The sequence below is a fragment of the Lepidochelys olivacea genome, assembly GCF_965140295.1.
Source record: "Lepidochelys olivacea isolate rLepOli2 genome assembly, chromosome: 2".
Classification (NCBI taxonomy): Eukaryota; Metazoa; Chordata; order Testudines; family Cheloniidae; genus Lepidochelys; species Lepidochelys olivacea.
Window position 1 is genome coordinate 191,647,070 of NC_140412.1, and position 27,686 is coordinate 191,674,755.

Sequence of the window (27,686 nt, forward strand, 5' to 3'; positions counted from 1 at the left end):
AATGTGTTTTTTTTAAAATTCATGTATTTGTACATGACTATGCCAAAATACTTCTGTCTAATAAGAGAAATCATCATTCAAACTCAATTTTATGTCTAGTTCATTTAATAAGCTATCTGGTATAAGAACCCAACCATTAATTTCACGGCATCTCATGACTAAAAGTCAGTTACAAATGATAAATTGGAGATCACATCTTTGTTATGCTGGTTACGGGTGCTTTTGAGATTTTTATACTGAAATCTCACAATTAGAAAGTAAAAAAATGACAATTCATTTCAGTTAAATAAATACAAATGATATATTTTCTCTTTACATAAACATGGAAAAAATAGCTCACATTTTTGATATGCAAGTTTGAAGATCCTGAAAATCAAACTACCCTTTAGTCTCCTTCCTGAAGAGATGCCTTTTGTCCCTATCAATGATTTTACATGCTGGAAAACAGTATTTCCTAAATCCATACCCCTCTAGATCTACCAATGTGATTTATATCTTGCCAAGTACTCTTGTGATCACATGAAACATATCGGTTCTTACGCAAGCTCCATGGAACATTGCAATCTAATCATATTACAAAAGGTAAAATGTTTTCAAACAAATACCTAAATGTTACTATAACTGAAAGATTAGAGAAACATTCAGTTTTTCTAGCCAGTTTCCCTGTTGTTGTACCATCAGTTTCTCATGTTTGAGTCTTTGACAAGCAACAGAGGAGAAAAGCATTAAGAAAACCCTGTAAGCCCACAAAAGCTGTTAGGGGGGGACTTACAGGCAGGTGTAGTAAACTACATTTAACTCCTCAAAATTGACTGAATTTTGAGTTGTTCAGTACCTCTTCTTTAATTTCAGGGACACCAAGTCCTTTGTGTGAAAAATAACCTAGCAACTTTTTAAATTCACTCTTGCTCACCTTTGGACCCACTAGCTTATCTGCAGTCATTTTGGCAAAAAGCTCTGCTGTCTGGGTTCGGACCTGTGGATGTGTTGAATTGCAGAACATATCTAATAAGTAGATTAAAGCACCTGTTTGGAAAAACAGGGGGGAAAAGGTTTAGGTTTTTCCAGATCACATCAGCCACTAGTTATGCACTGCTCTAAGTAGCAGAGCAAAATCTCACACCACCATGTCTGCAACAGTTTTGATCTTCATTTTGTACATGTCTACTTTATCAGCCATTCAGAGAATACTGTACCTTTTGCCATGGCCTCTTTAATTATTTTTGTACTAGATGTCAAGGCATAGAGAGTTTCAAGAACAAGCTGCCGACCTGTCAAGATTAAACAGAAATATTAGAGAAATTATGCCTGCTGTTATGATTAGTTCTTCCATATACGATTTACTGGACTGAGTGCCATGAAGAACAGAACACTTCAGTTCTGGTGTTAAGCCAACCAAGGAGATTTTCCCCTCAAAGAACTGGTTCCTGGAAAGCATCCTAATAAGTAAAAAATAATGCTTACCTAATGAGAATTTGAAAGAAAGGATTTAAAAGTAAGTACAAGTCAGAGATTGCAGGCCTAGAGTCCTGACTAAATTCCAGTTAGGCAATTATGTTCCATCTACCTAAAATTTCCTTTATAAAGTTCATAGCAAAGGTGTCATTCAGGTGAAGACCAACCAGTTGAAACTACAAAAACTGAGATATTGCACACTGTATAGATATTAAGAATTGTAGACAGAAGTATTCAGTTTATAAAGTGAATGTCAAAGAAGTGTTAATTGTATGTTTCCCAAAATGCAAGGCTTGAAATCTAAGTGATTAAGAGGTGTACTTGAGCTGAACCAAAAGTGAGATGTATAAAACTGGTATTCAGGTCATGCATATTACAACATTAAGCCCTTGTCTACACTAGGACTTTAGGTCGAATTTAGCAGCATTAAATCAATGTAAACCTGCACCCGTCCACACGATGAAGCCCTTTATTTCGACTTAAAGGGCTCTTAAAATCGATTTCCTTACTCCACCCCTGACAAGTGGATTAGCGCTTAAATCGGCCTTGCCAGCTCGAATTTGGGGTACTGTGGACACAATTCGACGGTATTGGCCTCCGGGAGCTATCCCAGACTGCTCCATTTTGACCGCTCTGGACAGCACTCTCAACTCAGATGCACTGGCCAGGTAGACAGGAAAAGAACCGCGAACTTTTGAGTCTCATTTCCTGTTTGGCCAGCGTGGCAAGCTGCAGGTGACCATGCAGAGCTCATCAGCAGAGGTGACCATGATGGAGTCCCAGAATCGCAAAAGAGCTCCAGCATGGACCGAATGGGAGGTACGGGATCTGATCGCTGTATGGGGAGAGGAATCCGTGCTATCAGAACTCCGTTCCAGTTTTCGAAATGCCAAAACCTTTGTCAAAATCTCCCAGGGCATGAAGGACGGACGCCATAACAGGGACCCGAAGCAGTGCCGCGTGAAACTGAAGGAGCTGAGGCAAGACTACCAGAAAACCAGAGAGGCAAACGGCCGCTCCAGGTCAGAGTCCCAAACATGCCGCTTCTATGATGAGCTGCATGCCATTTTATGGGGTTCAGCCACCACTACCCCAGCTGTGTTGTTTGACTCCTTCAATGGAGATGGAGGCAACACGGAAGTAGGTTTTGGGGACGAAGAAGATGATGATGATGAAGTTGTAGATAGCTCACAGCAAGCAAGCGGAGAAACCGGTTTTCCCGACAGCCAGGAACTGTTTCTCACCCTGGACCTGGAGCCAGTACCCCCCGAACCCACCCAGGGCTGCCTCCTGGACCCAGCAGGCGGAGAAGGGACCTCCAGTGAGAGTGTACCTTTTAAAATACTATACATGGTTTAAAAGCAAGCATGTAAAAGGATTACTTGGCCCTGGCATTCGTGGATCTCCTGGATATACTCCCAAAGCCTTTGCAAAAGGTTTCTGGGGAGGGCAACCTTATTGCGTCCTTCATGGTAGGACACTTTACCACTCCAGGCCAGTAACACATACTCGGGAATCATTGTACAACAAAGCATTGCAGTGTATGTTTGCTGGCGTTCAAACAACATCCGTTCTTTATCTCTCTGTGTTATCCTCAGGAGAGTGAGATCTAATTCATGGTCACCTGGTTGAAATAGAGTGCTTTTCTTCAGGGGACACTCAGAGGAGTCCATTCCTGCTGGGCTGTTTGCCTGTGGCTAAACAGCAATGTTCCCCGCTGTTAGCCACAGGGAGGGGGGAAGGTTGAGGGGGTAGCCACGCGGTGGGGGGAGGCAAAATGCGACCTTGGAACGAAAGCACATGTGCTATGTATGTAATGTTAACAGCAAGGTTTACCCTGAAAGAGTGTAGCCACTGTTTTATAAAATGTGTCTTTTTAAATATCGCTGTCCCTTTTTATCCCTCCACCAGCTGCATGTGTTTCAATGATCACAGGATCTTCTCCTTCCCAGAGGCTAGTGAAGATTAGAAAAAAAAAAACAAACCCACAATCAAGATGAAATGTTCTCCGAGCTCATGCTGTCCTCCCGCACTGACAGAGCACAGACGAATGCGTGGAGGCAAATAATGTCAGAGTGCAGGAAAGCACAAAATGACCAGGAGGAGAGGTGGCAGGCTGAAGACAGGGCTGAAGCTCAAATGTGGTGGCAGCGTGATGAGAGGAGGCAGGATTCAATGCTGAGGCTGCTGGAGGACCAAACCAGTATGCTCCAGTGTATGCTTGAGCTGCAGCAAAGGCAGCTGGAGCACAGACTGCCACTACAGTCCCTGTGTAACCAACCGCCCTCCTCCCCAAGTTCCATAGCCTCCACACCCAGGCGCCCAAGAACGCGGTGGGGGGGCCACCGGCCAACCAGCCACTCCGCCAGAGGATTGCCCCCAAAAAAAGAAGGCTGGCATTCAATAAATTTTAAAAAGTTGTAAACTTTTAAAGTGCTGTGTGGCATTTTCCTTCCCTCCTCCACCACCCCTCCTGGGCTACCTTGGTAGTCATCCCCCTATTTGTGTGATGAATGAATAAAGAATGCATGAATGTGAAGCAACAATGACTTTATTGCCTCTAACAGCGGTGATTGAAGGGAGGAGCGGAGGGTGGTTAGCTTACAGGGAAGTAGAGTGAACCAAGGGGCGGGGGGTTTCATCAAGGAGAAACAAACAGAACTTTCACACCATAGCCTGGCCAGTCATGAAACTGGTTTTCAAAGCTTCTCTGATGCGTACCGCGCCCTCCTGTGCTCTTCTAACCGCCCTGGTGTCTGGCTGCGCGTAACCAGCAGCCAGGCGATTTGCCTCAACCTCCCACCCCGCCATAAACGTCTCCCCCTTACTCTCACAGATATTGTGGAGCACACAGCAAGCAGTAATAACAGTGGGAATATTGGTTTCGCTGAGGTCTAAGCGAGTCAGTAAACTGCGCCAGCGCACCTTTTAACATCCAAATGCACATTCTGCCACCATTCTGCACTTGCTCAGCCTGTAGTTGAACAGCTCCTGACTACTGTCCAGGCTGCCTGTGTACGGCTTCATGAGCCATGGCATTAAGGGGTAGGCTGGGTCCCCAAGGATACATATAGGCATTTCAACATCCCCAACAGTTATTTTCTGGTCTGGGAATAAAGTCCTTCCTGCAGCTTTTGAAAACAGACCAGAGTTCCTGAAGATGCGAGCGTCACGTACCTTTCCCGGCCATCCCACGTTGATGTTGGTGAAACGTCCCTTGTGATCCACCAGAGCTTGCAGAACTTTTGAAAAGTACCCCTTGCCGTTTATGTACTCGCCGGCTTGGTGCTCCGGTGCCAAGATAGGGATATGGGTTCCGTCTATGGCCCCACCACAGTTAGGGAATCCCATTGCAGCAAAGCCATCCACTATGACCTGCACATTTCCCAGGGTCACTACCCTTGATATCAGCAGATCTTTGATTGCGTGGGCTACTTGCATCACAGCACCCCAACAGTAGATTTGCCCACTCCAAATTGATTCCCAACTGACCGGTAGCTGTCTGGCGTTGCAAGCTTCTACAGGGCTATCGCCACTCGCTTCTCAACTGTGAGGGCTGCTCTCATCTTGGTATTCATGTGCTTCAGGGCAGGGGAAAGCAAGTCACAAAGTTCCATGAAAGTCCCCTTACGCATGCGAAAGTTTTGCAGCCACTGGGAATCGTCCCAGACCTGCAACACTATGCTTGTTTCCCGAGCCCAGAATCAGCGTTCCACAGCATGAACCTGCCCCATTAGCACCATGATGCATGCATTGGCAGGGCCCATGCTTTCAGAGAAATCTGTGTCCATGTCCTGATCACTCATGTGACCGCGCTGACGTCGCCTCCTTGCCCGGTATCACTTTGCCAGGTTCTGGTGCTGCATATACTGCTGGATAATGCGTGTGGTGTTTAATGTGCTCCTAATTGCCAAAGTGAGCTTAGTCGCCTCCATGCTTGCCTTGGTATGGCGTCCGCACAGAAAAAAGGCGTGGAACGATTGTTTGCCGTTGCTCTGACGCAGGGAGGGGCGACTGACGACACGGCTTACAGGGTTGGCTTCAGGGAGCTAAAATCAACCAAGGGGGTGGCTTTACATCAAGAAGTATTTCAGGCAGGACTTCACTGAGGGTTCCAATAAGAAATGGTGCACCTAAGTTATTGTTCTTATTGGAACAAGGTGGTTAGCCTGGCCTCTGATTGATACATGGCTAGATTTACCTTGCTGCACCTTCTCTGTGAGTGACTGCAGTGTGACCTAGAGGAATGAGTCCCATAGACAGGGGAGGGGGGGAAGCAAATGAGTACAAAACAAATCTGGTCTATTTCTTGTTTTGATCTACTCCATCTATCTTTTACATCTTTGGCTAGCAGCAGACGGTGCAGAAGGACTGCATGCCATCCACATCTCATGGCTGCTCGGCAGAAGATGGTACAATACGACTGCTAGCAATCCATATTGCCTGCCTGCTCACCATAATAGGACTGACTGCAGGACTAAAAACAATGATCTGGTCAAGTCGCTCCAAATTTAGTCCCTGCGCCCATGTCTGCCCAGGCGCTCCCAGCCGACGTGGCCAGGAGCACCTCGGACATGACGATGATAGCTACTAGTCGTATTGTACCGTCTGCTGCCAGAAGGCAATGGGTTGCTGCTACTGTGTAGCAAAGCCATACCGTGTCTGCCAGCACCCAGGAGACATACGGTGACGGCTACCTGAGCGGGCTCCATGCTTGCCGTGGTATGGCGTCTGCACAGGTAACTCAGGAAAAAAGGCGCGAAACGATTGTCTGCCCTTGCTTTCATGGAGGGAGGGAACGGGGGGCCTAACGATATGTACCCAGAACCACCCGCGACAATGTTTTAACCCCATCAAGCATTGGGATCTCAACCCAGAATTCCAATGGACAACGGAGACTGAGGGAACTGTGGGATAGCTATCCACAGTGCAACGCTCTGGAAGTCGACTCTAGCCTCGGTACTGTGGAAGCACTCTGCCGAGTTAATGCACTTAGAGCATTTTCTGTGGGAACACACACACTCGAATATATAAAACCGATTTCTAAAAAAACGACTTCTATAAGTTCGACCTTATTCCGTAGTGTAGACATACCCGAAGGATACTCTCAGGATCAGGTTACAAGTTCAGCTAGTTGCATTCCAAATCACTAACTTTTCACAAGTTTGTCAAGTTTGGCTTTTATACAAAACTTTCTACAAGCAACTGCATAGTACATACTTGAAGGCAGGGAATGCAGGAGGGCCAGCAAATTGGAAAGAACCATTGCCTCGGCAATATTGTTAACACATTCCTGGTTACAAGTCACTATGTTCACCACCTGTAAAACATGAAAAGCATGAATCATTAGAAAAAAAGTAAGTTTCTTGGCAAATTATACATTTAAGCCACTTTTGGCGAAGAAATGCAATATTGTATTCAAATTCTCTTGAAGCAGCATGGTCCAGTCAATGGGGCACTGGATTAGGACTCACGAATTATAGCTCTGCAACTGACCTGCTGTATGACCTTGGGCAAAGAACTTTGCTTCTGTACCAGTTTCCCTTCCCGTACTTTGTCAAGAGTATTTAGCTCACTCTTCAAGGTAGGGACTATCCTACTATGTGTATGCACAACACCTAGCACCCAATGGGACACCCCAATCCCCCAGTCTCAGTCAGGACTTCTAAGCATTACTGTAGCACAGTACAGCCTCCAGTGGGTGCAATAAACCTAGATTCAAAACCCAATGTTGAAATTTTACAGGACATGTACAATGAAGGTGTTAATTCCTAAAAATACATATGTTAAAGTTTTTGGCTACTGTTAAGCTAGCCTTAATTTTTTTTTATTAAATATTAATATAATATAAATATAAGAGTGCTAAAACCACTGAGAAAACAGATTCAAGAGCTATTTGGTCGAGTTGTTTGCTAAACAAATGTTAGAAACTGATAATTTTTTCTAGTATATCCTAAAACAGTCAGTATTAAAATGTGCATGCAATGTTCAGGAATTACTGTCTAAAACGGTAAGCTTGGAATGAGGTCTAGATTTTAAATAGGAGCAAGTTATGACGGATATTTGACAGATTTTAACAAATTAAAAAATGCAATTTCTTAACCTAGCCAGGTGTACCTGGCTCATCTATGCAACAAGCTACATTCAGCATCCATGTGATTAGGTACTGTGGGCTAGATACACAAAAATATTGCTTAAGCAATGTTTTTACCTCTAAAGCCAACTGCTGCACGTGACCAGCTCCATGGACACGCAGAAGGGAGAATATCAGCTTAAAGTGACCTATGCATTCACACTCAGAACCTATAAAGGAGGAATAAGTTATTTTACCATTGGAAAGAACACTTAATGAAGAGCTGCCCAATCAATGTTACACACAGTATGAATTACTTTAAAAAGACCAAGCTCTCTGGAGCACAGGCCATCTTTGTGTTTGTAAAATGGGGTCCTGTTCCCTAACTAGGACTCGCAGCTACTGCAATACAACTAACTAACTATGCATAAAATATTTGAAAAGCTGCCTGCAAGTCCAACTGTGAAAGCACCAAGCCAACATGAAAAATAGCTATATCAAAGAAGGGGGAAAACCTATACTGATCCCCCATTAGTCATTAATGGCACTATTGGAAAACCAAGTACTGAGTAGATAAAAAAATAGGGTGTATAGTTTCAAGGTTGCAGGAACTGGCGAGCACCTGTCAAACACGATAATTCAGTTAAAATCAAATACATTTAGGGTCTACAGTTCAACTGGTTTTCCAGACAGACATTTAGCTACTTTCTCTCTTTTGCTGTTACAAAGTTAGTCCACTTCTATAGAGTTAATATACATTTAACACTAATGTTCAGTCTCTATTTCAAACAAACACTTTCATGCCAATCCTACCCCACTGTCTTCTCTGCAAGAACCTGCTGCCTGTCAACTGCAGAACTGCTAACATGCCGACCTTCAGTGTTTTAAGAATTAAACTTTAGACTTGGGTCTAATCTTTGCCAAAGTGAGCTTTCACTACTTGTAGGGACATTACCAACCCTACAATTATATTAGTATATATAAGTATATATATATATATATATATATATATATATATATATACACACACATACACACATACTAACAAAATACCAATTATAGTCACATTTCTGCTTCCACAGTTACAGTAATCTCATACATTACAAGTAACTGAAAGTAGTAGTTTCCTGGATTTTTCCTGTTTATTTTGTGCATTTGACAGCTCTTCAGTTTTGGGACCGCCCCACTCTTCCTTAAAGAAAAGGCCCTTAAAGTCAGCATCAGAGTAGCTGAAAAAATCCCCTTTGTTTTTAAACAGATACTTTTAAATAAGTATTTTTAAATAAGTATTTTTAAATTCCTTTAACAAAAAAGCTTCCAAAAAAGTTAGCATTGACTGTAACCCCCCTTTGAAGGAACACAGGGAAACAGTTTCACTTTAGACACAAATTTTTATCTTCAGTTTTAGTCTGCAGTTGCCAGAGAACTGGATTAGAACCCAGGTTGTTCTGGAAAGATTTAAAAAACCCCACCACACAACCTTTAAATGAAAGTTCAGCTTGATTACACAGAACATAATATCTAGTAGTTCACCGAAACTCCCCCATCCCCTCTTTGGCCCCTTCAAAATAGCCTATTCCACGGACAGAACTTTGTTAATAAAAGCAGTCATTTTTCTCTACTTCTGAATAGGTCTAGGCTGCACCCCCACCACGCCAAGAACATTTCAGTGTTGTAGTATTATTACACGTTCAAAGACATGAATTAAGAATTTCTAATAAGTTTTCCTCTAGTAATAGTTTCCATAAAACTAAATTAAAAATTTAGCAATCCAGTGTGTTTGAAAAGCATCTTCCCTCAAAATACTAAAACATTTTCTACCATCCCTGAGGTTCCATCCTTTAAACAGAGCTATGCTAGGACAGGTTTTTTGTTTTTTGTTGTTTTCTTTTTTAAGTGGCTTGGTTTTCAACAAGCCTTTGAACACTGTACAATAGCTCTGCAAAATGATCCTGATATTTCACTATGCTAGGCACAAAGTGTTCTCACACTCCCTTTTACCATAGGTGACTAAAAAAAAAAAAAAAAACCACACTTTGCATGAAGAGACTTTACTCAGTTGGCAAAAACACTGCTCTCCTTGGAGAAGCGGTGAAGAAGATTTCTGTGAGACTGATGTACCAACAGCAAGAAAAGGGAAAAACAAAACACCTTCTCAGTGAAATTCACTATTTTCCAAGCAAAGAAAAGCAAAGCATTCTACCAATGTTGCTGTTAAACTATTTAAAGGTCTTTAAAAAGTATTCCAGAAATACTACTTTTAAGACAACTGGCTAGCCAGCAGCATGAACCTCTACAGCTTGGCAACATGCACAGGTTTAGTGCTAGATTCATATATCTAAAATAAATCTATGAGGTCATTTGCAAAGTGCTGCTTATTGATCAATTCAACATGTTTAAGTTTACCTGGGTTGTGTTTTATAACATTTCTCAGCGCCTCCAATGCCATTTCAACCCTCCGTAACCGGTCTCCATGTTGATCAGACTCTACTTTCCCAGTCTGTGTGATAGCCATTAACGTGTGAAGGTACTGTGCCTGTGAGCCAATGTAATCCAAAAGGCTTGCAGCAAATGCTTTTGGAAACTTGAAATAACGAAGAGATCAGTAAGTGTACATAAGAATCTTTATATGTTTTTCAAAAACATATACAAAGCATTCTGCACTAGAAGTATGGAACTGCATTGTACAGCAAGCTCAAAAGCCATTTCCAAATTCAGTAAAGCGGTGATTCTCAGCTTTTCCATACCAGAACCTCCCCTTTCACCAATCATACTCTAGCTAGGATTCCTTTCCTATTTACCAAAAGGTTCTGACCCTCAGTGGACAATTATTGTATATTCACACCAGTCTTTTATTGTAATGCCCATTTTCCCCTCTTCTGACATGACAGTACTACAGTTTAACTACAGATAAAATCCGTTAAGAGTTTGAAGATGTGACCAAGCATCTCCATCTTTGTTGAGAAAGCATAAAACTAATAGCTTAAGATAGAAGAATGTGGAATACTCAAGCCATTCTAGGGAAGTATTTAGCCATTTAAAATTGTGTCAAAATGCCTGGGACACAAATTCTGACCAAATCCATGCTTTTCTTTGCCAGTGAGAATTTCAATTTGGATTCTTATCTCTCCTGTTTAACTGGGAGATAAAACAAGAAGATATATCCTAAGCAAATGGAAATGCCTAAGATCATAGTCTACACTGTGATGTTGAGATACCCTGAGAAGTTAACAGGAGCTGCAGATGCCCCAGCTTTAGATGCATATTTCTAATAAGACTGCTGAAGCTTTTGTATAAAACTTCCTGGCAGTGTTAACTCTTGATGCCCTTCAGAATGCTATTTGAAATGGCAGTTTGGTTTCAATTCAAAATAAGTACCATTTGAAAGACCAGCTTTAGGTTTCTTCACAAACAGCAAAATTAACAATCTCACCTCTAGCTGAAAAGTAGGGACTTCATTGTAAACTCTAACAAAAATCTCTCCCACAATAAGTTCTTTTGCATGGTCACTGAAGACAAATTCAGATCCATAGCTTTTGTCACAATCACCCTTCAAGAAAAAAAAAAATGCTTTGTTAAATATATTTACAAAATGACCCACCATATACAGAATTTTTTTTTTTAAATAGAGGTATGGAAAAGAGTTAACTGCTGTGACTCCATTATTTCCAAACCAAAACACAGACAAGGCAAAAGCAACAGCACAAGACTTCGTAGAAATATGTTTTAAGTTTGTAGAATAAAGCAGCGAGAACAAAAATATCTGAGAAGTTGGCCAGTGTAAGGTTTCTCTTGGTGGTTGGATAATTAAAACTGCATGAGCCCATTTTTCCTGAGCTTTAAAAAAAGCTTCCTATAATGTGAGGATACCAGATCATTTAAGGCAACCTAGAAAAAGGCTCCATCATAAAAATGTTTAGGAGTGTCTCACTCTTTTTATCATGCTTTCTTGTTCAGATTCCAGGAATTCAAGAAGTTCAGCTCTTGTCCCATTGTTCCAGATCAAATAGGGGCTCTCTGTGTTGCTGTTGAGCATCTTCAGAATCTAGGAGACAGAATCAAGAGTTTAGGTAAATAAGTGGGTTTAACAATTCTATACAAAAAGCACATTCGGAGTTTTAACACTGTTCCAAGAGAAGAGATCATATGGGGGGAAAAAAACAAACTATGGCCTTTGTGAAGATCTGGTTCAGATTATGTGGCCCACTGGCTAGATCTTGGCTTTCAGGAGTAGGCTTAAGGCCAAATTTTCCAGATATGATTTTTTTGGGGGGGGCGGGGGGAGGGGAGGAAGAAAGGGAGAAGAGCCAGATGGAATGCTCCACAAAAGAAGTATTACTTCACACTCATATTGGTCACTAATTTTTTTTTTTAAATAGAACATTGTTTGCTGTCACTTACCTCTAACTACAAACTCATCTCCTGTTCACTCCCATGCTCCCACCCACCCCATAATTTACTCTCATAATTTTACTAACCTCCAACTTTTCTGCTGCTCTTATCCTTCTGTACGTTGTTGCTCCCTTCTTTTAAACACTATAGTCTTTTAATTCTATCCTTGCACTGACTTTTGTTTCCCAACACCATGCTGTCTACCCCAAACCTTGGTACCTGCAACCCCCGAATTCACTTTCTGTTCCCATCTTTGTGTTGCAAAGCGCTGTACCTGTCACACATTTTGGGGTAAGGGTGTTCACCTGCATCGTTGGTCAATTCAAGACTTAAATTTTTATTAAGATTAAAAAAATTGACTAGATAGTCACTGTTACCTAGGTACTGTTCTAAAAACATTCACAAAAATCAAGAGTTCTGTTCTAAAGATCACTAGTTATTTTAGTCATTTAACTGGGAAATGGTTATCAAATTGCACTTCATTTCTCAGTATTCAGGCTGCTCTGGTTTATTTGTTACTGTGGCTAACAAGTAAGTTTTTAATAAACAATCATTTCTTGTAGGTTGTTTTACATAATGTCAATACTTTGGTTGCCTTAGACATTCTTGTACCTCAGTAGGAGCAGCCACAGCAAGTTTCCTTGCAACATATGGTGTCAGCATTCCAGCCAAGCTTTTCCTTATTGCTGGATTTTCCGGTGTAACTCGTTCTTCAGACAAATACCCTCCAAGACGACTCAAAGCAAGAAGACTGAGTTTGGCGAGACCATTGGCTACTTCCTGTAAATGAAAAATACATAAATTTTAAAAAGGTCAATCCTATTATTAATCTTGAACAGAAACCTGAAGCAAGCTAAAGAGAAATATCAACTACCTTTTTAAAAACCACCTCTTGAAAATAGTTGTCCAATGCTTTTTTTATGCCTTGCATGATCATAAGCAAATTCAGTTCCCTTTAGTTTACTTCTTGTTTATGCACCAACCTTGACAGACAGAAATATGCATACATCTGGGCACAGCACTAGGTGTTGCAGAACACCAACAGTTTTTGACATGTAACACCAATATAGTTTGTCTGCATTTACCTGTGTAAAGCCCATGAAGAAAACTAGATGAATTTGGGGCTTTAAACAGACATGAAAATTTCTTAGTTCACAATTTAATGGGATATTTGACCAAAGAATGGCAATTTCTAGAACAAAGACGTATTTCTGAGATATTTAAATGTTTGTATAATGATTCAACAGTGCACTAAAAGATGGTAGTTTTTGCATCCTGGCAAGGCTCCTCATTGAGCTGATCCAAGAGAGATATGCAGCAGTTTTGAATAACTGATTCCGACCCACGGGTTTTACAACCAGTTGAAGTTATACATTTCTGCTAAGGAGGAACCTGTTAGGGTGCTAATATAAATCTAAGAGTTTTTTTAGATAAAATTAGTGTTTCTGACAACTAACCAGCTACTTCTTCAGTTCTGGACTATCTGCAGCTAGTACTTTCCTGCTTATTCTTCTACTAGGAAAATCTACTATATGCTATATTTGGATAATAATGTTTATGGCCTATCATTTTATCTACTCCCATAAAAAAATTACATTAACATGAATTAAACATTAACTGTACCCATCAATAATTTATTGTAATATACGTTACAGGGATGCCCTAATTATCCCAAAACCAAAGTACTGTAAGCTAGAAAATTCAGAGTTAACACGTTACAATATTGTAAGCATAACCATAAGAATCTGGAAGTGCACATTTAGTGCACCCAAACCATATTAACTCTGCCCTGTATGACACCATACATTTATCATATGGTTACAGTTAAAGCATTTTAGTATCTATGGTTCCAGATTAGATGCAAGTAATTTTTAAACTCAAAGCCATGTAATTTGGGGAAATGTATTTTTCAAGCCTAACAGAGTTCAAATCTTTAAGATGGATGGTAACCAACATCCATCTTAAAGTCTGGAATAGAGTCAAGTGTAAGTTGCTCAGAAATATTACCTGCTGATTAGAATCTTCACTCTTCTGAATGCCACTCTCTTCTAGCGTATAATCATAGTTAAAGAGGTAACCGAGCAAATACCACAAAATTCCAGCTTGAAACAAATGTGTTTGTAGCCAGTAATCAACAGCAAATGAACTGACACATTCCACTCCCAAGGAAGCCACTCGCGGAATGTTCTGAGGAATGAAGGAGAATTGACATTCAGTATTTTTGGTGACTGAGGAAAATTTTAACCTAAAAGGAAAAAGTTAAATAGCACACCAGCAAATTCGTCAACAGGAACAATGTTTTGGTTTTAGAGAAATTTCGTGTTTAAGATTTTGAATCTTGTACCTAAATATAATGAGCGAGATACTAAGGATCTGCATAAACTGATGAAATCTGAAGTCTGTGGGGGGAGAAAAAAAGGCTTATAGTGCTCAAGACTTCAGCATAAGCATCTACATAAAGCTTCAGGGGACACATGGCTAGAGCTGGTTCAAAATTTTTCCAACAGAACAGTTTTCTGTCAGAAAATCCTGATTTAATGGAAGCCAGGCAGTTGGACTGTCTGCCTGCTTGGTTAGGCCAGCCAGCTCCCAAGATCCTCTGCAGCCTTCCTGCCCAGCTGCTGGGGAGCAGTGCCTCTCCAGACCCCAGTCTCCTGTGCAGCTGGCCAGCAGCTGGAGCGACTGATGTCAAAGAGAGCCTCTGCTCCCTACCAGCTGGTGAGCTGTCTGTGTGGGTGCTAGGGAGGCAAGGAGCCAGTCGGGCAACTGTTCTGTGGAAAATTTTTGCATTTTTCATTTTTGACTTTTTGTTCCAGTTCAGAACAAAAACGTTGTGAAAAAGTTTTCAGCAGAATGGATATTCTGGTTACCTCTCAGCTTCACATGTGACCTTCAAATGATTATCAAAACCCTGGTTAACCAAAACTCAGTTAAAGGTTTCACTGTATTCAGAAGCAAAAACATAGCGGAGTCAGACTTCTGGGATTTAATATCCTGCTTTCCCTCACATGGTGCAATCAAGATGGACTACTTCTGATACAAATTGCTTTAATAGACTCCAGTCTGCAATTCTTCCACACCGCTCAGCATGGACGTATTTGTTGATCAGTATTACATTTTGAAGAACTTATTCTATACTTTGTTTATAGAAATCAAATTTTGAAGAGCCATGTCTTTGAATGGATTACTCAATAGTTATATACATTTACTTCTACAGTGATGTTCTGTAGGAGCAGTCTAATAGTTGACTATCTCAAGCACTTCACATGAAGTTCTTAATTGATAGACTGCACTAAGTATTGCAAAGAACTACTTAATGGAAAGTAAAATTTAAGTTCTACTGCGTTTTGAAGAACTTTCAAACAGATGTCACTCAAAATACTTTTACTACATTCTCAGCTGATTATGTTTCTTTTCAATATTCAAAATAAGGTAGAAGTAACCTCAAGAAATTACACCAGCTTTAAATTTCCTTAGCTAGTTTTTGAAGGTTTACCATTGCATTCTCTTTTTATGTTTTAAGCCAGATCTTTAGATTTTGTTCCTTATATCTGCTGTGCCACTGTCTTCCTAGTGCAGCAATGCTATTTTAAATCACCAGCCAAAGGAATTTAAACTTGAGATTTTTTTTCTACTTATAGAAGTAAAAATAGATATTAGAGTAAAAATAAAGACAGTTATTCTGCCTAGCTAATTCAATGAGTAGTTAGTGGTGAAATTCTGCTTTTTAAACTTTAAAGTTCAGAGTAATACCATTAAACCCCCTGGAGTTACTGGTTTTTAGAGTTGTGAAACAGAACAGAATCTGGCCCAATGTGGAAGGTAAGCCAGGGTGGTGGCCTTTGTCACCAATCTGAGAAATATTCTGACAGGTAGCATTTTCATCTACTGTAATTGGTAGATTGTTCTTGTACTTCCCTAAAACTAGGATTTAAATTTAAGTGGAAATACTTTGAGTCAGAATTTATGGATTTGTCTCCACACAAGTTGCACTGGTTTTTAAACCAACTTGATTAAACTAATGCAAAACCCGCTGTGGATGATCTGAGCTGTTTAAACCAGGGTATAGCTTGCATCTTGTAATTTACAGACAGAATTTAAAGGTAAAAAAGCAATATAAGCTAGATATAAAACTTACAGGTGCAAGCTAAATGTATATAAGAATCTACACAAGGAATTAGCACCATTTAATTAAACCTGTTAAAAAATGTTACACCTTTAGTTAAATCAGTGTAAGTTTGTGTGTGGACCAAGCCTCATATTTGTGTCATACAGACTGCAAGTATCTGTACTATTGGGAAATTCACACAGTTTTTATAAAAAACTTATTTTAAGAACTAGTCTCATATAGTGGCTCATTTTCTAGTACTGTATTTACAACACTTAAATATAAAACAAGAAAACTACAACAGCTTAGGTAGTAAGCCAGGAGATCTTACCTTGCCATAATATAGCACTCTACAGAGATCCTTGATGATATTAGGCATCTCAGTGATCTTTTCTCTGCACTCCTCAAACTGAGCTGCCACACTGTAACACTTGCTTATATGCCCACATACCTACAAACAGAAACACTTTCTTAAGCCACAGAGTTAATGTAGTGTGCTGCATATCCCCTGAACAGGAGAAGGACACGCAAATTTCTAAAACACTTATTAGCTGCACAAAGCCTCATAAGAAAATGGTACAAAAGGTATGGCCTGACATACTGTTAAGTACCGTTTTACAATTTCTGTATTGCTTACCTGTACAGACATGTCATCTGGTTTACTGGAGCGAGTCAAGACTGCCACACAACGATTAAATGCTTCTTGCAATACCTTTAGGGAGTAAAAAGCTGCAAGGGTTAGAATTCATCATAAACCTAAAGAAAGTATCTTTCTGTCAAAGTGTAGCTTTACAAGGTTTGTTTCAATAAAGCCTGCTCAGGGTCTGTAAATCTATTACCTCCTGTTACGGTTTAACAGCTGTCCTATGCACTGAAACAAATTTTGCTTTCGCTGTTCGGGCTTCATTTTACAACCATAAAGGGAGATTTACTGGTACTTCATATGAATTATCCATCATGTAAAAATTATCTCCTTGGAAATATCTAGCCTTTTCACACTGCCATTATAGTTTAAGGAAGTTTTTAGAAGATTTTTAATATAGTGGCATCCTCTTCTCCCAGTTGTGCTACTGAGGAGTGTTCATTTGGAATAACCAAACCACACTCAAATGATTGGCTCCCACCCTTTAAAGCAAGTCACTATTTATTTTTTATGGGGTTTTTTTGCACCAAACAAGCACAACACAGAAGCCCGATACAGACAGTGCCGTTCCATGTAACGGCCACTAGAACTTGTTCTGGAAGATGAATGTTATGTAAATCAATTCAAAGCCACCTTGTGGAGGGATGAATTAATCTACTCCAGAAGGAGATCCCTCCTGTCCCCCAGCCCTCCCATTTCAGAAGAAACCATGAGAATGTTTCTTGCAGGAAGGAAGTGGGCAAATGTGCAGATAACCCTACACCATCAATTTTGTTCTTCCCCCCCCATTCCTCAGTTGATTATCCAAGAAGCAGTAACCATCAACAAACAAGCTGTGAAAACAGATGTGCTTATGAGTTTCTTTGGGTTTACCTCTATTCCATTCTCCCTCCGCAGTTCTTCTGCATTAAGTGCTGAACAATTGACTGTGTGGAAAGCCAGCTCTGCAGCAGCAGGCAACAAAGGAGATTCCTTGGAAAACAGAAGATCATCTGAAGTTTCTAGTGTAATGGTCTTAATCAGCATGGGATAGCCTGCATATTTGTAAGGCTTCAAATCTGAAGGATAAACAAACTGAAATGTAGCAAATCTGATAGCCATTAACTAGCAGTGTCTAAATGTGTAAGGATTTTATCATGATCTGCTTCAGATTACTAAATTACTCGTTCACAAAATGTTTTCTCCTCCTTCAGAGCCAAGCTATGTGTGAACACAATGTTGGCTCATCTGACAAATAGGATTATTTCTGTAGCCCTTGAGATTTTCTAGTAATGCACAAACCAGTCTGCCATCTTTCACAGTATGTGTCTAGCCTACTTCAAGAAATTAAGTGAAAAAAACTTAAACTAGTAATGTTATCAAGTCAGTTTTTGTAAGGGAATACTAAATTGGGAAGGTTGCTGAAGTCCTTTATATTTAATGTTACAGAATGACAGCTGAAACTTGAGTCTATCACCTTCTCACATAAGGCATCAAACCTTCTAAATGGGTTTCAGATGGGCTTAAGTGCAATTCTAAACAAAAACGTTTAATTTGCTATAGAAGAAGGCAATCTATATGTTAAAGTAGTATTTGGTTTAATGCATCTAATTGAATATTATGGGTGACCTTTTCCACACAAGTCAAGAGATACAGCTGTAGTACCCTACACTACGTGCCATATTGCACGCAAGCATTTTATACGACTAAGATGTTTGTGTTTTAAGTTAACATACATGGTAATGCGAAGGGTTCCAAGGATTGTTAGTCAGGAATTATTAGACCACTTCAGCCATCCCTCCTCTCTGGTAGGGACTGCAGAGGAAGAGGGTGGTGTTGGAGCTGGTACATGCAGAGTCTACCTCTCCTGGGGACTATGCAACAGCAGGGGGAACCCTGACTAGAATGATGCAGTCAGTTTTCAACTCCCTTTGGACTACTTGAGTATGGCAAAGAGTAGATCAGGACAGAGACTCTTAAGTACATTTAAGAACGAGAGAGTCACACTGCACATGTGCAGCATGCACTACTTTTATGTTTAGAACTATTTAAGTGACATTTCGTAAGCGCTAAAAAGTTTTCTTGGAGAACTCATTCTCTGGCAAGACTGAAGGTTAAGAGACCTTTGAGTGCAAGAGTCAGACATTTAACTGATAAAAAAAGTCTCTTTTCTTCATTAGTGATTTCCAAAACCAGGCAAACACGTAACAAATTGTCTTGCTAAATGTTCACCTTCAGCCTTGTTGTCATCTCCTGCTATTTCAAAGCACCTTAAAATGTTAATTGAATAAAATGACTTTTCAGTCACAATTACAATACTGCCCAATTATTATTTGACTAGTTTCCACCACAGTGAAAAGTGAGTTTTGGTCCACCACTGACACGATATGACACAGAAGTTACTATATTTCCTGTTATCAGATTTTTACTAGAGGCAGGGTATCAACAAGAAAGCATGATAGTTAGGGCCCTACCAAATTCATGGTCCATTATGGTCAGGGCCCTACCAAATTCATGGTCCATTATGGTCAATTTCACAGCCACAGGATTTGAAAATTGGTAAATTTCACAGTGGGTGGGGGTCGCAAACCTGTTGTAGGGGGGTCATGGGATTGCCACCCTCACTTCTGTGCTGCCTTCAGAGCTGGAGAGAGTGGGGAAGAGGGGGTGTGGAGCTATCTGCAGCTGGGAGAGATGCTCTTTCCCTGCAGAGCTGCTCTTGGGTAAGTCCTGTCCTGCCCCAGCCCTGCCTGGACTAGCAGCTAGAAGTCCCCTTTTCTGGGGCGCTCTTAGGAAGAGGGGAAGATTGGATCTATGTCCACATGCCTTCTCCAGTTACAGGAACCTCTGGGACTGATGCACAGTCCAAAAGCGCCCTGCTGCAGGGGGAGGCACCCGGAGATGGGTCTGGTCTCCCGCCTCCACCTGAGCAGCTGTACAGAGGATGGACAAGTCCTGTCCCTCCCCAGCCCAGCCAGAACTAGGAGTCCCCTTTGCTGGGGCACACCTAGAAACAAGGGGACATCAGATTTCAAGGGAAAAGGCTTATTTCACGGTCCATGTCATGTTTTTCACGGCTGTGATATTGGTAGGCCCCTAATGATAGTGTAGAGAGGAAAATGAAACTAGAGAAAAAGTCTTCTATTTAACTTATACTATGTTAAATATGAAGCTTCCACATTTCATGAATTTTTTTGTATTTTCACTATTTCATGAAAAACTTCAAAATTAATGCATTAACAACTCAAAGCAGCTTCAAAAAGCTGCTCCGAGAAATACAGTGGAAGCGATATTTCTGAGTCAGTATGCCCACCTTCTTTGTGTCTGTTGAAGAGGATGCTTTGAGCTTTCAGAATCAAGATGATATTCTCTGGATCTGGGCCATCCACCACTTTGGCAGATTTTGTGCATAAGAACTCATATGCTTTGTTTACTTTTTCAAACATATCCTGCAGATAACAATATGGACAACGTCAAGCTGTTACCCAACAAAACCTGAGTATTTACTAAGTCTCAAAACTCAGTTGCAGCTTCAACCTGTTTTCCCTATTTTGTTTCTGAACTGGTAAACAATGACATTAGCTATATTATACCATTGCAAATGAAATTCCAAGGGAGTGTCACATTGGAGAAAACTCTGAAAAATAGTAACTGCGTATTCTGCTATAGTAATATTTTGCTGGTTCACAGATCAGTTTTTCTCTTTAAGTCTTTCAGTGAAGGGGTAATCCTGCACTGAGTCTTATCAGTGAAGAAATTGTGATATTACAAATTTAGCATTATGGCTTCACTGCAGAATCAAGTGAGTGGAAAAGTGGGCTGTAAGAGCGAATCTTTTTCAGACAGATGGTTTAGTTGTTATTGTAAAGGAAGTTACATATTATCTTTATTTTGTATTTAAACTCCTCATCCCTCAAAACCCCACAAGTTAACATGCAGTGCATGCCATTTCCTGGCATGATGGAATGAGATGAACTGTTATTTCAGAGTCCCCCTGAAGAAAATGTTTTTGATAAGTGTCATATTCCAGTTAAAATGCTATGGACCTCTAGAATTTGTGCAAGTGTATTCTGGAAGAAAATGGACTTGCTCTGAAAACACTACCGATGTAAATATTCATTAAAATCAAACCCATTAAACCACAATTTTAAAAAAGTCTCAGTGTAAACTAAAGTCATATCATAGTACAGTACATACCCTCCCTTCTGGGTTCTTATCAGGGTGATATTTTTGTGCCAACCTGAAGTAGGCTTTTCGGACCTTGCTCTCATCATGCCTGTCAGATGCAGATAGAGAATGTCAATAAGATAATATTCACTTTTGGCATAAGAATTTATTAAGAACAAATTTACATATTCAAAACTACCAACCTCAAGAAATCAAAAATCATGAGTCAGACCCCCCAAAAATCTTTAGATTTTTTAAAAAAAGACAGCACATTTTAGTTTCTCTTTTGACTTTTAAACTCCTCTACAAAGTGGTTGATAATTTCAAGTTGAAAAGTCAATCTTTAATGCACATCTCTCCCTGGCTGTTCAGAAGGAGACTTGCCCTTACCCCTCGAGGTGGAAACTACCATCCATTTCCTGTTACTGTCTGAACTCTCCCCACCTAATTTCCTGTCTTCCCCCCATACTTTCCTTCCATGCAAAGGCTATAGAGAGAGCTGGAAAATGAACAGTGAGCACCCAAGAAATATCAAATACTCTCCCTTTGTACCAAGTTTCCAATTTTTTTCACCACCTTTCTTTGTAAGCTGCAAAGATTGTTCTATGTGAGAATGTTTTTACAGCCACCCTAACCCAAGTAGAACCTTCTATAACCGAGTTCAGTAATTATGTTTATAATCCTTAAATAATTTCTCACATTCAAAGCATTTAAAAAAATTAGGTCACTGAATAATTTTGATCAACCACATAACTATCAAATAATTACAATTTAGTTTAAAATCTCACAATTGTTCAAATAGCTAAAATAATTTTATTTTAAATTATCCTTCTTTCCTGCTGTCCTAGGACCCCAGCCACAGAACTTCCATGACCTCCCCCTCCCCAACTCTCACTGCCCCAGGACTCCCTCTCTGCTACTATGGGTATAGAGCCAGACATGAAGGCATGGTGCAATAGCAATGGCAGGTCTGCGTCCTCAGCTCCAAGACTCTTGCAGAGCTCTGCCCATGTGTACAGCTGGGGGGGGGGGGGGGGGTGGAGTCAAGAACAGAGGAGCTTCGTGGCTTCATGAGAGCTCCTCCCAAAGACACAGAAGTCCTGTGACTCTCAATTAGTTGTGATTGCTATGAATAAGATTACAAAGAACAGTTATTAAAGCACTATTCACTTTAGAAGTGTTCTCCAATGGCTGAATTTGGGGTGACAAAATAGTTACAGCCTGGCAACAAGGCTATCTACATCAGACTACCAACTCCACTTAGTTGTGAGCACCATTTCATTGCAAGACTACTGTACCTTCCCTGTAGTCTGTCTCCACCCTGGACTGAAAATTTCCAAATGGCATTGACAGAGGCCGAATAAAACAAATCAAGGCTAATTACCCTGGTGGGTCTCCTATTCAAATACAAGCACTTATGAACTACGAGCTAGCTACCACCCACAGAAGCCAGTCCTTGCAGGTGAGCTGGTAACCTTGCAAGGCATCACTGACAGTCTGAGGCTGATTAGGAGGGTCACAAGAAAGCAAGAATGGGCAGGAGAAGAGAGGAGGGTCTCAGGACGCTGGAAGGACTGACCAAAGCCCAAAGAGCTCTCAGAGCAGTGAGGATACGAAAGGAAGGATTTTGCTTGAGGATACTTATTTTTGCATGGATCTGTACATCTTACGATTTCTCTATGCGTAAAGGATGTGCCTTTAGAAATCCCTTTGCAGATTGTATATTACTTGCTTGTAGTCATGTAGTCCCAAAAGAGGGAACAGTAAACAAGCAGGTCACAGCTTTGACAGAACTCAGTGTGCAAACAGCTACTGTGAGGCTTGCAGGAACTGGCCCTAACTTCAGAGTCTATGCAATTGGACTGCAGGGTCCCCACTGGCAACAGGAATGTCAGACCTGGAGGCTGTACCTGGAGTGTATGCCTACACGCTCATAGAGAAAGTTAAATTCTGCCCAGCCCCAGAAAGCAGAGAGTATGTGGGACCCAAGGTTTGGATCCAGTACAGCAGTTTGGCGTGAGCTCAAGACTGAAACAGACGTTTTTTCCCCAAATTAATGCAAGTACCACTTTTTATATATAGAATATCAAATCAAACAGTTTTGGATTTTTTCAGCATTTATTCCATGCTGAATAAAGGTAGCCACCATCATTAGCATCAATTAAATGCCTGAAACACAATGCCATCTGATAGCTGGTTTTCAGATATCTCCAGCTTTGGGTACCATAAACTGAGATCAAAGTTTCAATTTATCTGGAGTAATTTATGATATAAAACAAACAATGTAGCAGTTACTTCAGTTTTGTTTTAGGAAGTTTTATGGCAACTTACTGTCCTTGTCCTTTTGGAAGGTTAAGAACTTCATAAGCATCATCTGTTGACATTGTAGGTGGCTTCTTTTCTACCTCCTTCTTCCAAGCCTCCAGAGTATCTTTTAACAATTTAACCTGAAATTAAAATCCATTAAGGATATTATGGACAGTGTCAAACATACTTGTCAGCACTTGATACTGAAGTAGTACTGATAAGAAATTCAGATGTTGTGAAGCTCTTGGTTATGGACTAACTACTTTAATTTAAAAAAAGAAAAGGAGTACTTGTGGCACCTCAGAGACTAACCAATTTGAGCATAAGCATCCAATGAAGTGAGCTCTGTAGCTCACGAAAGCTTATGCTCAAATAAATGTGTTCGTTTCTAAGGTGCCACAAGTACTCCTTTTCTTTTTGCGAATACAGACTAACACAGCTGCTACTCTGAAACCTATTTTAATTTAATCTTTCCACCATCAATCACTGGAAATTTGTATATTAGTTGATTTGAACACAGGTAATGTTGCCTATTTGAGTTACTTGCAAATAAAGCTGTTCTCCAATTTGTGGCTAAATGCTAATATATACAGGTAGCTAGACTTAATTCAGAGGTGAAATTTTTTTTTAATGTTAGCATGTAACATCACTTAGATACTCCTATTTTAAATGCTTTCTAAGGTAGTTTTTATCCTGAACTGACGTACCCTGGGATTCTGATTTTGCTCCACACTGCGGTCTTGTTCTTAAAAATGTGTTTCATTTAAATTTGGAGTGGACAGAGCTCTAGAAAGTGTACTGTACCTGAAAGACCTGGTAGGTCTTCATCTTTGTTTGGGGAATTCCATTTAGATATTTTGGACATGAGTAAGTTAAAATTAGCCTCAGAGTTATAGCACTAAAGTGATATTTTTAGACTGATTCTTAGCATTTGATTAACCTGAACTCTGCCAAGTAGCTTTGTTGCAACTTTTAAGTTAAAATTATGAAAACATTTACATTTTGTAAGTTTCAATGGGTAATTTAAGACAAGTAAGAATTCCTTTGAATATAAGGAATAAGTGACTACACAAGACCTTTAGTTTCATTGTCCAAGTGAGGTGAACTGCAAACACAAAGAGAATATCATATCTACGCTGCACAGTAGCCTTAACCCCACTACCATTCACAAATGAAAAACCTCTGACCTGGCTTTTTAGAGGCTCTTTAAGCACAGACCAATTTACCTGGCTGTATGGGAGGGCTACAACCCAGGCTCTGTTCTAAGTCAGGATAGAACCCATCTACTTTGTATTGAGGGCACAGGGGAAAAATAAAAATAAATAAATAAAATAATTCAAGTGCCAGCAGTCCTCCAGTGTCTTTACCACAATTCCCCAAAAGGATAAATAAGTTTATCCTTATCTCCCAATTTCCTGGGTAAGTCTTACAGGATCTCAGCACAAAGAACTATGGGCTACGTTTCCAGGCACATGCATGAGTGCAGAAACTGTAATGCAGATATGGCTTTGCTGCAAGGATGCTCTCACCCTTGCTAGGCTAACTGAGGTGCCAATCACCTGGGTTAACTGTCAAAGTAGACATCGCCATCTATGAAGTCTAAGTCTAGGTTTCTTGTTATGCTTTACACGTTTAAGCATTAAAAAAAGTGTTACTAAAAGAGTTTGCCAGGTTACTTATCCGGATTAGTCTCTTTAAGCCCAGGGTTAGCAGAACTCAGTTAGCATACTCTGGGTTTGTTAACCTAGGTCTGAGTGTCTACACTCATTTGTAACCGCAGGTTAGGAGCTGTTGAACCCTGTGTCCCAACCTGGGGCTCCAGTGTCTACACAGTTTTATGTGGGCAGACTAAGTCCAACCTCCCATATCCCAGACTTCCTAGCACCCTCTCAAAATTTGGTTGCTCTAGTCCTTTGTTTGTAGTGCACTGTGGGAAAACTTGACTCTCCACCAGACTCGACTGCCCAGAGGGCAAAGATAGCTGGCCTGTGGGATCATGGAATATTTCTGGTGGAGTCCCAGAGGACGAGTCCAGTGGGTCTGTCTTTACAAACTGCAAAGCAATATGGCTTAAACCCAGGTCTTGGCTTGACTCAGGCTCAGACCCTCCACCTCCTGGGACCCTGGGTCTGAGCCCTGATTAGTAAGATTTATGCGTAGATGGAAGGGGTAGGGGCCTTGAGCCTGAATTCAAATCCCAGACTCACACTGCAGTGTAGACATCCCAAGAGTTGCTGAAACAAAGGTAAGTATGAGCAATCATATCTGTTACAGCAGCAGCATAGTTTTTTCATGCCATAATCGAGAATTCAGTGAACAACTCAGTTATATTCCCGTTTACCCAATACTGATTTTTAGTTCATCATGCTTAAGTTGTTACAGGAACTTGCAGTGTAAACCAAAGTATATTGAGGTTTATGGAGGAAACAAGGTTTGAGGCCAACTATTAAGAATATGCCACTCCTGGATTTTTTGGATTTTAGAAATGTTTGAGTGTTAGGTCTGTGCATGTGCACTATGGATATACAAGTATAGAAAGATTTCTGGACTTACAGGATCTTTAATTGGCCAATCTGGAAACAGGAGTGTATCACACAGGTGTTTGAGGTAATAAATGTTACAGAACAGCTCATTCTCCAGTTGTGGATAGTTGATAACTGGTATGGGGCAGTATTGATAGAGTGCTCTTGTATTACTTTGAAGACGAGGGGTGAAGTCAGCAAGGTGAGCAGCAATCTTCTCGATCATAAGGCGCCTTTGAATTGCAAACATTGAGAATTACACCAATACAAGATTTTGGTCAGGTACTTTTCATAAGTACACTACTAAGCATTTTTGACAAGCGTTTAATTTCCCATAATTAGCCATATTTTCTTGAACAGATTAAAAGTCTTATGCAATTTGGGATACTACAGTCCTATAATCTCATGTGACTGGTTTTAATTTTAAGACACCAAAAAACAAACAAAAAATTAAGCAGTAATACAGAAGGTGTGTACACAGTTCTGCCTACCTATTCGAGAGCAGTCTGAAATTTGTTTTAACACTGAAGATTTAGATTTATATAAAAAGATATATAATTAGAAAGATTTTCCATGCTTTATATGGGAAATGCCCTAGCAACCAGAGAGGTATGTTATCCAGGCAGGAATTATGTGATTTGTAACACCATGTAGTTTAGCGAGGAAACCGTAAAGAATGGTCAGACTCTAGAGACAGATAACATTTACTGACACTAACTAAGCATGACATAGGCAGGCATGAAGCAAACTGCTGGAGAATTTAAAGTGAAATGGCGTAACTGTTCCATGACACTTATATTTGTACCATGGGCTTCTTTTGAAGAGAGACTTTGTTGTGCCATGTCATTTCCTGGCTTTATGATGTGAACAGAGGGCTGAAGACTTAATTGGGACAACTAAATCCATTTCACTGGAGAGAGTTTCTACAGGCAACTGCTACTACAGCAAAGTGAAATGAGCCACTGAGCCCTCTTTGCCCAAGATCAAATCACATGGTATGCACTTAATACAAGTTTAATCAAAAGACTGGATCCCCTATTTAATGGGAAATAGATAAAAATACTTACCTCATTTCATTGCTCCAAATCGCTTCTGGAGTGTCAAATTCCCCAAGGAAAATTTCAGAAAATTTTTCTGGCTCATAGTTTTCTAAATAACACACCATTGCTTCAGGAAGGATGTGTCCTAGTATACTTCTTTGAACTATATCTTGCCCTTTTGTCTAAAATGAAAGAATTTCACAGGTATTGAGGTGTTTCCAAGTTAAGCTGTAGTTTGATCACACTCATTGAATGATTAACATACTCCGGGATAAGGCTTTCCTATTTTACAGTGGAATTCAATTAAACTGATTAGGATCTTAAATATGTTCGTAAAGTTTCTTTACGTAGCTTCAAGTATGCAACAATTTGATAGTCAGTAACAGCTACTTACATGTAAGAGTGGCTAAGGAGGCTGATTTTTTAAAAGGATGCTGACCATGAGTCATCTTCACATTACTTGTAAAGGAGTGAAACACAGCTAAGTAATATACTGTAAGTCACAGTTGTTAACCCAGAACAGTCATAGCACTTTAAAAAGTATACCAGTTTTACACCCAGGGCAGTGAAGCCCATCATCCTTAGCGATATAAAGCAGTGGACTATAAGAAACACTAATCTTAAAGTCATTGTAGTTATGTCCAACAGCAGTATGGTTCAGCTCATCAATGGAAAGCATAAGACACTGAAGTTTATTGTAGAATATTCATTTTGCAGCCAATGGCAAGACTAGAACAAGCAGCAAGTCTCTATACAGAACTCAAAATTGTCACTTGGTCTCCTGTGAGCCAAAAATCCTATCTAAAATTCCTAAAAGCTATCCAGACAGATTTAATTATATCATTTACTGGTCAAATTGTTTGCTACATCAATGATCTAGTTTAAGTTTAAAGAGTTTAACAGGCAACGATATCATAAATCTTTTTTGATATCATGAATTAAAAAAAAAATCTGATGTGAGCTAGCATCCTTCATACCTTGAATAAAGTAGATCAGTACA

At 40.2% G+C, this 27,686-nt stretch overlaps 1 protein-coding gene across 2 annotated transcripts in view; it reads right to left on the reverse strand.

The window, feature by feature from the left end:
• DNAJC13 (DnaJ heat shock protein family (Hsp40) member C13) overlaps positions 1 to 27,686 on the reverse strand; it is a 104,399-nt gene that overhangs the window by 12,199 nt on the left and 64,514 nt on the right. For both annotated transcript variants that reach the window (XR_014710214.1, XM_084619020.1), the window contains exons 32-48: positions 26,714 to 26,868; positions 25,678 to 25,879; positions 23,149 to 23,264; positions 20,848 to 20,926; positions 19,964 to 20,099; positions 17,545 to 17,729; positions 16,666 to 16,740; positions 16,360 to 16,479; positions 13,928 to 14,107; positions 12,533 to 12,700; positions 11,460 to 11,573; positions 10,962 to 11,078; positions 9,935 to 10,112; positions 7,667 to 7,758; positions 6,676 to 6,775; positions 1,197 to 1,271; positions 914 to 1,026 (exon numbers count right to left, since the gene is read on the reverse strand). Coding sequence is in view for 1 of the 2 variants with exons in the window: in XM_084619020.1 (XP_084475146.1) it covers positions 914 to 1,026; positions 1,197 to 1,271; positions 6,676 to 6,775; positions 7,667 to 7,758; positions 9,935 to 10,112; positions 10,962 to 11,078; positions 11,460 to 11,573; positions 12,533 to 12,700; positions 13,928 to 14,107; positions 16,360 to 16,479; positions 16,666 to 16,740; positions 17,545 to 17,729; positions 19,964 to 20,099; positions 20,848 to 20,926; positions 23,149 to 23,264; positions 25,678 to 25,879; positions 26,714 to 26,868 (2,205 nt within the window). In the remaining variant the exon portion in view is untranslated. The remainder of the gene's footprint in view (positions 1 to 913; positions 1,027 to 1,196; positions 1,272 to 6,675; positions 6,776 to 7,666; positions 7,759 to 9,934; positions 10,113 to 10,961; positions 11,079 to 11,459; positions 11,574 to 12,532; positions 12,701 to 13,927; positions 14,108 to 16,359; positions 16,480 to 16,665; positions 16,741 to 17,544; positions 17,730 to 19,963; positions 20,100 to 20,847; positions 20,927 to 23,148; positions 23,265 to 25,677; positions 25,880 to 26,713; positions 26,869 to 27,686) is intronic.